Source organism: Delphinus delphis, chromosome 8, assembly GCF_949987515.2.
Source record: "Delphinus delphis chromosome 8, mDelDel1.2, whole genome shotgun sequence".
NCBI lineage: Eukaryota > Metazoa > Chordata > Mammalia > Artiodactyla > Delphinidae > Delphinus > Delphinus delphis.
This window is the reverse complement of record NC_082690.1, coordinates 64,194,958-64,208,822: the sequence shown is the minus strand read 5'-3', so window position 1 is coordinate 64,208,822 and position 13,865 is coordinate 64,194,958. Positions and strand designations below refer to the sequence as shown.

The 13,865-nt window shown below is 49.0% G+C and overlaps 1 protein-coding gene across 3 annotated transcripts in view; it reads left to right on the top strand.

Moving 5' to 3' along the window:
- DENND2B (DENN domain containing 2B) overlaps nucleotides 1–13,865 on the top strand; it is a 110,242-nt gene that overhangs the window by 62,231 nt on the left and 34,146 nt on the right. For 2 of the 3 annotated variants that reach the window (XM_060018448.1, XM_060018449.1), the window contains one exon: nucleotides 9,891–11,153. In XM_060018448.1, the coding sequence (XP_059874431.1) occupies nucleotides 9,891–11,153 (1,263 nt within the window). The remainder of the gene's footprint in view (nucleotides 1–9,890; nucleotides 11,154–13,865) is intronic. The other variant, XM_060018450.1, reaches the window with a different exon arrangement.

The following is a 13,865-nucleotide window of genomic DNA, read 5'->3' as shown; positions in this document are numbered from 1 at the left end:
ATCTCTACCATATTCTATTGGTCAAGCAATCACAGAGCCCAGATTCAAGAGAAGTGGTCATGTTGGCAGCAGGCATGTCAAAGAGTTTGGGGACCATGTTTTGAAACCATCACAAATGTCTTTAGCATGGTTTCCTGCAGCTACCTTTCTCTCCCTCTTGGCTTTGCGTAGCGCCTGGTTCTGCTTTATACAGCAGTTCCATTTTTGCTGGACCTAGGGCATTGGGGACGTTCCCATAAGGCGTCATTTGTTTACCTGTCTCAGAGAAGGCGTCTGTCTTATAAATGCTCTCTTTATGTTCATTGCCATTACTTCCTAGAGGACTTGGGGTTCCTTCCCAGAGAAGAGCTCACCAATTCTCCTTGTGCTTCCCTAGAAATCAGCTAGATGACAGGCAGGTAGATGTGCTTTCTGGAGGTGACAAGGTGACTCAGTTTCTGCTCTGACCCTAGCTACTGTTCTACTTACCCTGACAAGCTGTGATTGACTTTGAGTCTCTGTAGGTAGTGGTCCAGATGTAGCCCCACTTGGAGGATGAGGCTGTCCTGGACCCTACTGAGGGCTTCCAGCCATTTGGGAGCAAGATGGTCAAGTTGTGAGTGTCACCCTCTTTTTGACTTTTTGACTTTTGTCCCAGAGTGGGGTGTCCGTTACTGAACTGAGCCCCTGCTCTGGCCTGGGGAACAAACTTCTGGACTTGCTGATAGGACTCAGGCAGACTTCCTCCCTTTTCTCCTTCTGGATGCCTCAGAATATGGCCTTGGGGGAGTGCAGTGAGCATGCCATCTCCAGACTTGGGGCGGTCACATAGTGATGGGAGGATGCTGCTGCCCACTGAGCCACCAGGACCTGCTTTAGTTGAGCAGCCCTGGGATGGTGGTTGGCCAACTCCCAGGCAGTTTCATTTGGAAGCAGGTTAGACACCGACTCAGTAGGGACTAGGCATGTTGGAAGCTGGGCCCTGTGTAACCTTAATCTGTGGACAGGCTCACTTCATGGAGCCCACAGCCCATCTTGGTGCCTCTGGGGCTGTTTCCTGGACTCCCAGGAGCCTTCTCCAACTGGCCCCAATTTGGTTTGCTTCCTGATACTGACACTTCAGGAGCTCTGTGGCCAGAGCATGCTGAGCTCAGAACTGTCGTGTCATCAAGGACTAAAGACAGCCTTCCCTCCCAAAAGGTCCCTAGGTGACCTTGACAATATATGGGGTGTCCCTTGGCATGCATGCTTCCTGCTGTGTTACTGGAGGATGGCCCAGGTCACTAACCCAAGGGTTAGGTTGTATTCTTGTGAAACAGTACTGGAGGGAAGGGCACGTATTTTGCACTTTAACTCTCACTTTCTGTCTGTACATGCGCACGGGCATGAGCACACACACGTTGCCCTCTCTTTAAGTTTGTTTCTCATTCTACCTTAGTTCATGGCCTTTCTGTCCTACTCACTTGTCTTATACGTTTGTCTGTGTGTGTGCATGTGCATGTGTGTGTGTGTGTGTGCTTATGCTCCTCTGTTAAATTTCCTTTGCATTCTCCCCCGCCCCCTTTCTCTCTTTCTCCTTCTATCTGTTTATCTTACTCCCTCTCTTGTAAATGTTGGATTTGGCCAGTCATGTGCTGCAGCGTTGGCATCCACGCCTTTGCTGAGGAGCAGAGCTGGCTGCCTGCTGACAAGGTGGTGGCACAAGGGCCCAGTTTCACAGTGTCTGCCTCCCCAGGGGCAAGCTCTGAGATTTTAGAATAAAGAGCAGTAAAGAGGTGATAAGAGCAGCATATTAAGTGTCTTAGCTGCTGTGTATTTACTTTTCTTTTATATTTCTCCTGTCTTCACGGAACTTTTAACGGTGTTCAAACATTTTTAAAATTTACATCATTTTAGTCACACAGCTAGTATGTGAGGATACTCAGAGCAAGTGTTTTCCTCCTGTTTTGTAGATAAAGAACCTGAGGGAAATTCCCTGGCGGTCCAGTCGTTAAGACTCCATGTTTCCAAGGCAGGGGGCACGGGTTTGATCCCTGGTCGGGGAACTAAGATCCCACAAGCCACGTGGTGTGGTAAAAAATAAATGCATACATACATACATATGTACATACATACGTACATACATGTATTTAACCATTCTTTTAAAAAAAAAAAAAAAGAACCTGAGGCTCAGAGAATTCAGGTGACTTTGCTTATGAACCCATCCAGGAAGTGATGGAACCAGGACCAGAGCAGAACCCAGGTCTCTAGACTCTTGGTCTAGGGTACGATTTTTGCCTTATGGGAGAGGGCTTTAGGGACTGACAGCCATGCTGGGCTGCACTAAGTGCTTTATGTACCTTTCTGTGTTGTTCTTCAGGTCATATGGCACAAAGAGAGAGGCAGTGAAGTCTGTAAACAGTGCCCTGAGGAGTAATAAGGAGACCTAGGTTTTAATCATTTATTTTTGTATTCATTCATTTAGTCACTCAGCACAAATGCATTAATTCCTACTAAATTCTAGATGCAGTACAAAGAGCAGGTTATATCAAGATTAATAAGACCCTGTCACCACCTTCAAGTACTTCACTCATAGTCTAGTAAGGGAGGCAGGTGAGGAAAAATATAGTCCAGTAAAGTGTTACAAGTACCGTAGTAGACATTTTTCCAGGCACAGTGGAGGCATCAAAAATCAGACATCTCCACCTGGGTGAGGGGGTAGGGTGAAGAGAGATCCCATAGAGGAGTTACAGAGACATGTAAGTGGACACAAGGCAGCACTGCAGGCAAAGGGAATATTGAATGCATGAAGGCCTAAAGTTGTGAAAAGCAAGGAGTTTGATGTGACTAAGAGTGGGATGCAGATTTGTTTGGAGGAAAAGACAGTATGAAATGATAAAGGAAAAATAGGGACCACATCATGGGGGCCTTGTGATCCATTCCAATGAATTTGCATTTCATTCTGTATATAGTGGGGAGTTTGAAGCATGATGAGTTTTGTATTTTTGAAAGATGTCAGGAGACGAGAGGATGGACTTGGAACTGGGTTAAGACGGAAGACAGAGAGAGAAGTTGAGAGCTTGTGTGAATGGTCCCGGTAGATAAGATCTGAATCAAGGCAGCAGCAGTAGCAGTGGGAATGGCACAGGAGGGACAGATCTGAGAGATATGAAGGACGTAGAATTGATAGGACTTAGGCATTGAGTAGATCATTGAGGTTGGGGAGGAAGCTGGATCCAGATGCTTGAAGGACAGGAAGAAAGAACATCTCTGGATCTTTTCTTCCCTCTGTGGAATGAATTGGAAATATATGCAGGAGTCAAAGCCATGGTGAAGGAAGCATAAAGCAACATAGGAATGAGATCGTGTGAGAAAACGCTCAGCCTGGGTACATGGGAATGAGAGCAAATGGGGTTCTTCAGTCTAAGGCGCCCCTTGTAGATGGGCATTGGGTCCCCAGCCCTTCACTGCCTGCTCACTTTGCTCACTGCCTGCACTTATACTCTTGTCCTGCATTAACGGCTTTTTCCCTCTCTACTGGATTATTCCAGTCATCATTTAAGCATGCTCTAATAACTCAGCTCAAACCCACCAACAAAACGCTCTGTACCCCACGTTCCCCTCGAACTGCCACCTCGTTGCCTTGTTCCTCCTTTAGGGAAACCCTTTGAAAGAGCTGTCTGAGCTCTTTATCTCCACTTTCTCTCTTCCATTTCTTGAATTCCTTCCAGTCAGCCTTCCCTCCCTACCTTGCCAGCAGAACCTCTCTTCTCAAGGTCACAGTGACTACCTAAATCTAGGGATCACTCTGCAGTCTTCCCCTTGCTCAGTTGTTAGCAGATCTGGCTCAGCTGATCACTCCCTATTTCTCGAAGGTCTCAGGATATCCCTCCTCGTGGTTTCCTTCCTTCCTCACTACGTGCTCTTCCAGTCAGTTTCCTTTGCTAGTTGTTCCTCCTCTACATAAGCCGGAAATGCTGGAGTGCCCCAGGGTTCAACCCTTGGACTTCTCTAGATAGGCTGACTCCCTTGATGGTTCATCTAGCCATATAGTTTTACATAGTATCTATATACTACTGATGAATCCGAAATGGAAAGCTGTAACCTTGACTCCTTTCTACCAGGTGCTCAGGCCAGAAACTGTGATTCATCCTTGACTTCCCTTTGTCTCTCATACCTCTCATCCGCTTCGTCTGCAACTCTGATTGGCACAACCCTCAAGATAGATGTTGATAGACCTGCCGTTCTAATCCAAGCAGTTGTAACCTCTTGCCTGGATTGTTACAGTAGCCTTTAAGTAATCTCCTTGTGGCCACCCCTGCATTCATGCACACTTCATTCTCTCATATGGAGTCAGAGCATGTCATTCTTCTGCTCGTATCCCTTCAAGAGCTTCCTTTCTCTCTCAGAGTAAAAGCCCAAGCCTCGTTGTCGGTCCATGGGATTCTCTGGTGCTTCTGACTGATCTCCAGCCCACTCCTCCTCTTCTTACTCCACGCTGGCCACGCTGGCCCCTTTGTTGCCCCCAGAGTACAGTAAGTTTGCAGTTGCCTCGAGCCTCTGCCCTACTGCTGCTCTTGTCTGGAACATTCCCGCTGCCCCCCTCCCCCGCCCTGGATATACACATTGCTTACTTCCTCAAGGTTCTGTTCCCATGTTCCCTGGCAGAGGGGTCTCCCCTGATCTGCTTCACTGTTAAGCTCTACCCCTTTACCCTGCTTTATTCTTCTTCACTGGCCCCACAACCATCTCACAGGGTTGGTTTCTTTATTGTCTGTTCACTCGAGACAACTAAAGCCATACCGTCTCCCTCCACCAGAATGTAACCTGTAGAGGGACTTCCCTGGTGGCGCAGTGGTTAAGAATCCGCCTGCCATTGCAGGGGACATGGGTTCAATCCCTGGCCTAGGAAGATCCCACATGCTGCGAAGCAACTAAGCCTGTGTGCCACAACTACTGAGCCTGTGCTCTAGAGCCCACACGTCACAACTACTGAGCCTGCGTGCTGCAACTACTGAAGCCCACACATGCGCCTAGAGCCCGTGCTCCACAACAAGAGAAGCCACCGTAATGAGAAGCCCACGCACTGCAACAAAGAGTAGCCCCTGCTTTCCACAACTAGAGAAAGCCTGCGTGCAGCAATGAAGACCCAATGCAGCCAATAAATAAATAAATAATAATAAATTAAAAAAAAAAAAGAATGTAACCTGTAGAGAGAGACTGTCTATTTTTAGTCTCTGCCAGTCCTTAATGCCTAAAATAGTACCTGGTATATAGTTGGTGCTCAGTAAATACTGGTTGAATGGAGAACCAAGGTGTGTCTTAAGCCTGGTACAGTTAGCACACTGTGGCCTGGGGAGTAGGTGGCTTCCTTTGTTCCCTTGTTCAGGGTTCAGGGAAAGGTGGCAAGGAGCTGTCCAAGAGCCCTGAAGAAGTGAAGCTGGAGACGGTCAGTGGCAGAATGGGAGACCAGACCCAAAAGAAGGCTTTGCTCAGGTGCTTGGCTTCCTAAGGCAGCCCGGGTCCCAGCACTGTCATTCTCTTGGCCGTAGCCTTTCCTTGTCCAACAGGGGGAGAATTGCTTTCACTTCCAACCTCAGTTTGAGGAACCGGGAAACAACTAGAGAGTGAAACTGAAGCCCAAGAGCGAGCACCCTCTCCCATCCATGCCAAGGACGTGCCACCTGTTGTGTAAACTCACTGTCACAAGGACACACGCATCCTGACTGCTAGCCCCCAGTGTGTTCCTCCTTAAGCCTCCCTGTTCTTAGGTAACAGATTCTCCTGAGCCCTCCCTCAACCTGGGAGCAAGGACTGATGGAAGCTGACTCTTGGGATTGCAGGACTAGCTTCATTTCTAGGGAGTGTTCAGGGGAGACTCCCAAAAGAGTGCCAGAGCCTCTAGTAGGGTGAGAGAGAGCCGGGGAGAGGGATGCAGTCCAAACATTCAGACCTTGGCAGCTGGTCTGTAGGGAAGTGGAGGAAGAGAGAGGCACGGGGTTGGAAGGCCCAGGGCCCTGGTCCTGCACTGGGGTGGGGAGGGCCAGTTACACACAGTGCCTCTCCCACAACATCATTTTACTATTGCATTGTAGCAAACCACCCTAAGACTTAGTGGGCTAGAACAATCTATGATTTCTCGTGTTTCTGTGCGTTCACTGAGAAGTTCCTCTACTGGCTTCCCCTGGGCTCGCTCATGTAACTGGTTCAGTTGGGTCCAAGATGACCTCACCATGTGTCAGGCCCATGTGGTGGCTGGCTGTCGGCTGAGGGACTGCAGTGATGCTGCGCATGGCCTCTCTTCCTCTGAAACACTAGACTGGCTTTCTTACGTGACAGTCTCAGGGCAGCGTTCCAAGCGCGTGAAGCGGAAACTGCAAGGCTTCTTGAGGCCTCAAGTTTGGAACTGAGACAACTTATTTTCCACCATATTCTATTCATCAAAGCAAATCACAAGGTCAGCCTAGATTCAAGGGGCAGAAGAATAGACTCAACCTTTTGATAGCATGAGCTGCAAAGAATTTATGGCCATATTTAATTTACTCCTTTCCCCTCGCACCCCAAATGTTTAGAATCCAAGGACAGAGGTAAACTGTTTTAAAAAGTTTGCCAAGTGATTATTCTGATTAGGCAGCTCCTTGTTAATATTAGTAATTATTAAGCTAAGATTGAGTACTAGTGTGAGCCGCTGAGCGCAACACTTGATGCGTATTGTCTCTATTCCTTACAACAATCCTCTGAGATATGTGTCCTTTTAACCTCCATTTTACAGATAAGGAAACTGAGGCTTAGAGAAAGTTATTTGCTCAAAGTCATGTAACTTGTTAGTGGCTGTGCTGGAACTTAAACCCAGCAACTGTGATGTTCTTACCCTCTACTGAGAACAACTGGCCTAGATAACCTGGTGAAAAACTTACTACTAATAATTAACAGTAATAATGAGTTACAATGTATGACATCGTTTCATATCCATAGTCACATGTGCCCGTTATGACAACCCTGTGATACAGTTGGAACAATTCTGAGGAATTGAAACTGGCAGCTCAAAGGGAGTGTGTGGCTTTGCCCACGGTCACATTCCTGATAACAGGTAGCATCAGAAACATGTAGAGAGATGCCTTGAGTTCTACCCTCAGGTGAGCATCCGGAGCCCCATGAGGGCAGGGCCTTAATCTATGATCGTGGAGTGAGCAAACATTGCCTTCTCTGTGATGAACCAGTGGATGCCTGGGCTCCAGGTCAGCATAGGCAGGCCCGCTTTTCACCCCGAGTTGCTGGAGCACATTGGGCCTGGCCTGTGTGGGGTGGCTGGGCGAGGAGCGCTTGCAGCTCTGGGCCTCAGATCAGCAAAGATCCGAAGACCAGGACCTTTAAAGGAAAGGACCAGTCTCTTCTCTGTTTTATCCTTCACGAGAGGAGAAAAACTAAACCTCGGTTAAAGTGGACTAGGCATTGAGAGAATGTCTTAACTTGTGGGAATTTCTCCATGTTTGAACTACTGAGGGAAGTTACAGAATTATCCTTTCTGAAATCATTGGAAGCATGCTGGAATCAAACAGACCAGAGGTTCTCACTGTTTTTCTGTCCCCCTATGGGAGCCACCCCCCGCCCCTCCACCCCACCATAGGTGGCTTCATGGACCGGTGAATTCTCACCTTGAGGGTTAAAGAGATACATCGCTAGGGGAGCATTTATCACAATATCTGGAGAAATGAGGCATATGTAGTTTGAAAAGGCTTCCTAAAAGATTCTGCATCTCATTGGGTACTGGCCATCACCGACTAGAATTCAAGCTTCATGAGGACATGAATTTTTGTCTCTTGTTTATTCTTGTATCTAGCATGTAGAACAGGGCCTGGCACATAGTAGGTGCTCACTAAGTATTTATTAAATGAATAAACACATGATAAGGTCATCCTCTATAAAAGGCATCTTCTCCCGCCTCCAACTGAGAATAACTGAAACGTAGAGTCCTTTGTGTAGCCCAGACACTTGTTGGCTTACAGGGCTGGACTGATGACCTTTTGCATCCATGGTTCTGTGAAAAAAGTGAGGGGCCTGGGCTTTTCTCGACTGTGAGTAGGTTGGGCTCTCCCCAGGCTCAAGCTTGGCTCGTTGCCCTACCACTGCCTACCCTAGGGAGTACCGAGGCTTACTCTTTTCACACCTCCTTGCCGAGCAGAGTGTCTTTGGTCATCGGCTTGGCTGGGCACCGAATTTCTCTCATCTGTGCCCATGTACACGTGGGAGGGCTCTTGTTTGACTTGCCCTTTTAAAAACAACTTAAGCATGTTGAGGTTTCCTGTTGATCGGGGGCAGCCAGAGGCTATGACCCAACAGGGAATTGCTGGCCAATCCGTGACTCACCCGAGCTGCAGTTTTCTGTGTGTGATGGAGCAGTGACTGCAGCCTGGCTCAGGGGCAGCTGGCTGCGTTCCGTGGATGGCGTGGCGCTCTGGAGCCTGCGAGGCTGACCGCTTGGCTTTGAGGGCCACAGCATTAGGGTCAGGTAGGCCTTGGTAGCATGCAGTGTTGGCAGAGCCCTGCTGTCTTTGAACTAAAACGGTTTGGGAAAAATTCTGAAAGTTGACAGTGATGACCCTAGTAGACAACTAGAAAAGTGTGCTGAAGAGGACGTATGCCCATGGTTCTCTTCGGTAAGCTCACCTTTACCTTTTCTTGTCTTTATTTGTTCATCATTTACTGAGCACCTTCTAGACACTGAATATGTGTCCCTCTACCTGGAAGAAATCGTGGTCTAGTAGCGAAGACTAAAAGGTTCCCTGATACTTACAAACGCTACATTGGAGACAGGGCTGTGCTCAGTGCTGTAGGGATTTCTGCTGACCTATGTCTGGGGGCCAGGCAGTTCACAAAGATGACAGAGGCCACTGCTTCCTCTTCAGAGCAGCAATATAGTGTAGTCCTGGCTTCACCACGTACCAGCTAGAGACCTTGAATGAGATATTTAATCTTTGTATGCCTCAGTGTTTTTCATTTGCAAAATGAAGATAATAATAAAGTATAATAATATGACAGAGTTTTTGTGAAGATTCAGTGAGTAAATATAGGTAAAAACATTGATTTAGAACTGTTCCCGATAGTTGCTAAGACCAGGGTGTTGATTTGGAGCTGGGGAATGGCTGATGCTTGTTTGATGTGATGCCACTGCTAGAGGCTAGAGCTGCGAAGGAGCTGGTCTCCCCTCCCTGTTAGCCTTCTCATTGAGAGCGTGGAAAGGATTCTTTCTTCAAGGGCCCTCCTGATCCTTTTGAGACCTTCAAGAATCTGAGTTCTGATCAAGACCCGAGCTGAGGTGCGGTATCTCGCGTCTAGTAGCAGAAGCCTCGGGGGAGATGGGGCTTGTCAAGGAGATAGATCAAAGGGCTTGAGTGCATATTTGGGGCCCCTCTGGGAAGTGGCATGCTGGAGATGCTTTGTAACAGTTCATGAGAGTTGATCATTAGTGTTTCTTCCCAAGTCCACATCCAATGAGGTCACATTGCTGGTTTGAAATCAGCCATAGTAGGAATATTTATGCTGTGGAAGTTGGCAGATGCTACATATCTATGCTTTCTCGCCCAAGGAGCCGATTGTTAAACATTTAGCAGCACACCACTGATCTTACCGTTCTCTGATTGGCAGATGTGGACTTTGGGGATACCCTGGCCTGTCGTAGAACTGGCTTCTGTTGCGGACAGTACTCAGGGTCTCTAGGGATGAATTGGGCAGAGAGGACCATTGAGTTTAGCCTGCTGTGGATAAGGAGCTGTTTCTTTCCTTGAGGACAGCCTTGGAAGGTCCGTTACTTGCATACAGTACTTTGAGCTTGCGAGTCCTATAGGAAAGGGATGCTGAGCTCTTTAAGAATGAAACAGTGTTGTCAGGCCACTCACTGCCATTTCTCTTCTTCTTTTTTTTTTTCCTCTTAGGTCTCAGTCAGTCTCTCCACCTCCAGTTCTCTCCCCACCGAGGAGTCCCATCTACCCGCTCAGTGACAGTGAAACGTCAGCCTGCAGGTACCCAAGCCGCTGCAGTTCCCGGCTGCTCCTCAAGGACTGGCATCCCCGTGATCCTTCACCCCAAAATCCTCAAGCCCCCTCCCCAGACACTTCACCACCCATCTGTCCCCTCAAGGCCACCAGCTTCGGTTATTTGGACAGAAGCCCTTCAGTGTGCAAGATAGAGGAGCAGAAGGAGAATGTCCAGGGGGCAGCCCAGGATGTAGAGGGAGTAGCTGCTTGCCTCCCCCTCGCCCAGAGCACTCCGTCCCTGGGGTCAGCAGCAGGCCCACGGAGCATCTTTCTGAACCGCACCGGCCCCCGTGCCCACAGCCTGGGCATCCGGGAGAAGATTTCAGCATGGGAGGGTCGCCGAGAGGCTTCGCCCAGGATGAGCGTTTGTGGAGAGAAGCGGGAGGGCTCTGGGGGCGAGTGGGTGGCCAGTGAGGGCTGCCCCAGTGTGGGCTGTCCCAGTGTGGTGCCGTCCCCCTGCAGCTCAGAAAAGACCTTCGACTTCAAGGGCCTCCGGAGGATGAGCAGGACCTTCTCCGAGTGTTCCTACCCTGAGACCGAGGAGGAGGGAGAGGCACTCCCCGTCCGGGACTCTTTCTACCGTCTGGAGAAACGGCCAGGCCGGAGTGAGCCCAGTGCCTTCCTCAGGGGGCACGGCAGCAGGAAGGAGAGCTCAGCGGTGCTGAGTCGGATCCAGAAAATTGAACAGGCCCTGAAGGAGCAGCCGGGTGGGGGGCTTCCCCAGCTCCCCAGCAGCTGCTACAGTGTAGACCGAGGGAGAAGGAAGACTGAGATCTTGGGCACCTTGGAGGAACCGACAGGGAGCGCGAGTGTGAGCGCTGGCAGCCGGGCAGGAGGAGTGGCTGGAGTTGGGGGGGAGGTGGGCTCACCCCCGGAGAGGGAAGGTAGTGGCTCCACTAAGCCGGGGACCCCTGGAAATAATAGCCCGACCTCCCAGCTGCTGCCATCGAAGAGCTCCCCTGATCCCGCTGTGAACCCTGTCCCCAAACCCAAGCGCACCTTTGAATATGAGGCTGACAAGAACCCCAAGAGTAAGCCAAGCAATGGTCTACCTCCTTCACCCACACCTGCTGCTCCACCCCCCCTGCCCTCCACCCCAGCCCCACCCGTCACCCGGAGACCCAAGAAGGACATGCGTGGTCACCGCAAGTCCCAGAGCAGGTAACGAATGCCCCTCCGGTGACGTAGAGCTGGGCACAGCGGCTTTCTTGTCAGTGGAGGATGCAGAAGCAGACTCTAGTTGTGGGTCACAGTCAGTAGTGCTTTATAAGTTCTGGAGCACCAAATAATGTTAGGTGAAGCATGAGCTAGGTGAGAAAGATTGATTGTTCTTCTGCTCTTGCAGGGTAAGGATACTTAAACGTGAGTGGGAGGGTGAAAGCGCTTCTTCCAAATGCTGTGTACTGAACATGCTGGCTGGGTTTGGCCTTTGGAGTAGAGCCCTGATGGAACTTCCTCTGTGGGAAGGGTAGGGCCACCTTACTTTTAGATAGAATTGGCAGTCCCTTGAGGACTAGTAAGATCTTAGCCTCGTAACTACCTGAAATGCCAGCTAGAGTTTTATTTCTTTGACTGAAGCATCATCTAAATATTGCATGTTACCATTAACACAGAAGTGTTGACACATTTAACATGATTTCCTCTTTCCTGAGGGCTTCCTGGCCATACAGGAACTCTGGGCTTATATGAAGAGGGGATCTTTGGATCCTGAAAGGGGAGACTGATGGAAAAAGGAGAGAGAGAACATTTCATCTGCTTCTTGGCCATGTCCAAGAAGGACCTGGTCACATTGGTTTCCTGGTCAGTCTCCTGACACGGGAGTACCCGGGCCACCTCCACAATTATAGTGACTTGGGAGCTGGAGCAGCTGGAGTTGGTGCAAGATGACAGGCATCTTGTTCTCTGAACTGGAGTAGGCTGGGAGCCAGCTTCCTTTGGAAGGCCTGTCCTCCTGCCCCTCACTGCCTTTCTCTTCTAACCCAGAGTCAGGTGGGCATTCAGGTTTGTTTGGCTTCTGGGGATTCTTCAATCTGACCCCATACTTCAGGCTTCCATCCAGCATATCACATCTCATGTAGAAACTTTCCTGCCATGTGCAGAGAGGAAGACATCACAAAGGTTCAGACTCATGAGCCAGAAGAGCCCTTGGCTAAAGGTAATCCCACGTTTTGGCCCACCTCAGCATGCTCACGGACTCTTCATGTCAAGCCTGCCAAGAGTGTTTGCTTTGTCTTTAGTCATCCATTTCTAGAAATACCTGTCTAGAGCGTGCTGTGCACCAAGGCTTTGTGCTGGTCAAGGGGACACAGGGGCACATAAGATGTGGCTCTTCCATTCAAGGAGTTGGTGATCTGGTGCAGGAGATGTATAAATAAATCGTAGATGCTGTGCTGCGTGCCCTGATCCACGTCTGGGTGGGATGCTGCAGAAACCCAGAGGAAGAGGCATCTGAGTGGGGAGTGGGGGAAGCCTCTTCAGAGAGGGAGTTGCTGAGCTAAATTTTTTTTTTAATATATTTATTTATTTATTTTTGGCTGCATTGGGTCTTTGTTGCTGCGCACAGGCTTTCTCTAGTTGCGGAGAGCGGGGCTACTCTTTGTTGCGGTGCGTGGGCTTCTCATTGCGGTGGCTTCTCTTGTTGCGGAGCACGGGCTCTAGGCTCACAGGCTTCAGTAGTTGTGGCACTTGGGCTCAGTAGTTGTGGCTCACGGGCTCTAGAGCACAGGCTCAGTAGTTGTGGCGCACAGGCTTAGTTGCTCCGCGGCATGTGGGATCTTCCCAGACCAAGGCTCAAACCCGTGTTCCCTGCACTGGCAGGCGGATTCTCAACCACTGCGCCACTAGGGAAGTCCGCTGAGCTAAATTTAGAAGAGAAAGAAGCATTTAGCTAGGTGAAAAAAAGGGGATGGGAGGAGGTTACATCAACCTGAAGGTTCTACACATACACACACATTACATTTATAATATATACACACACATATACCATATATGGAGTCACTTCCGGTAAGAATTAACAGCAAATTTAAATCTGTGCTCTTGGGGAAAAAAAAAAAAAACAGATAAAGAAAAACAGTTCAAAAAGCACAGGCTGTTTTATTTGCCTTTCCACACAGTGAGCATATTCCCCTGAGGAGCATGAAATAGTAAGTTTGTATCTGTTGTGCCAGGTATGATTCTTGTATTTAATATACTTTTTTATTTAAGAAAAAATACAAGTCATATATTTCTGCTATTCAACCAAAGAGAAAGAAATCTGTTTTTAACTGACTATATCAGTTATAATGAAACACAGTGTGTTGGTCCTCGACATGGAACCTTTCTGAGGGATTTTCAAGGATAATTTGCCTGAACGTGATTTGTGTCATTTGCTGATTTGAGAACTGCCTGCATAAGATGTTGACTCCACTGTATACATCAGTGAAAGCTTTTGCTCTCATACCAGCAGTGGTCTGCGGGCCAACATTCAGGAACCACTGTGCTCAGCCATTGGGTATTTAGCTGGTTGAAAAGTCTGGGCCAGTGACAGAGAGATCTGGGAGTCATCGTGGTAGAAATGGTAGATATGGTGATGGTTGTCAATATTGGGGCCCCAGAAAGTGCAGGGTGAGAAAGTCCTGAAGACAGGACTCTGAGACCGTGGCATTGAAAAGGCCAGCGGAAAAGGGGATCCCTCACAGGAGCTTGAGACGCGGTTGAAAACCAGGAGGGACCGTGTCACAGAGAGGAGGGAGGAGAGGGCCAACGTGAGGTGTTTGGCTGTGTCGAGGACTGCACAGTAGCTGGGCAAGCTGAGAACAAGATGTAGCCTTTAGGACACTTTTAGTCCTTGACTTGCACCCCAGGGCCCTTGGGGTGTTGTTCGTTAAACGAGAG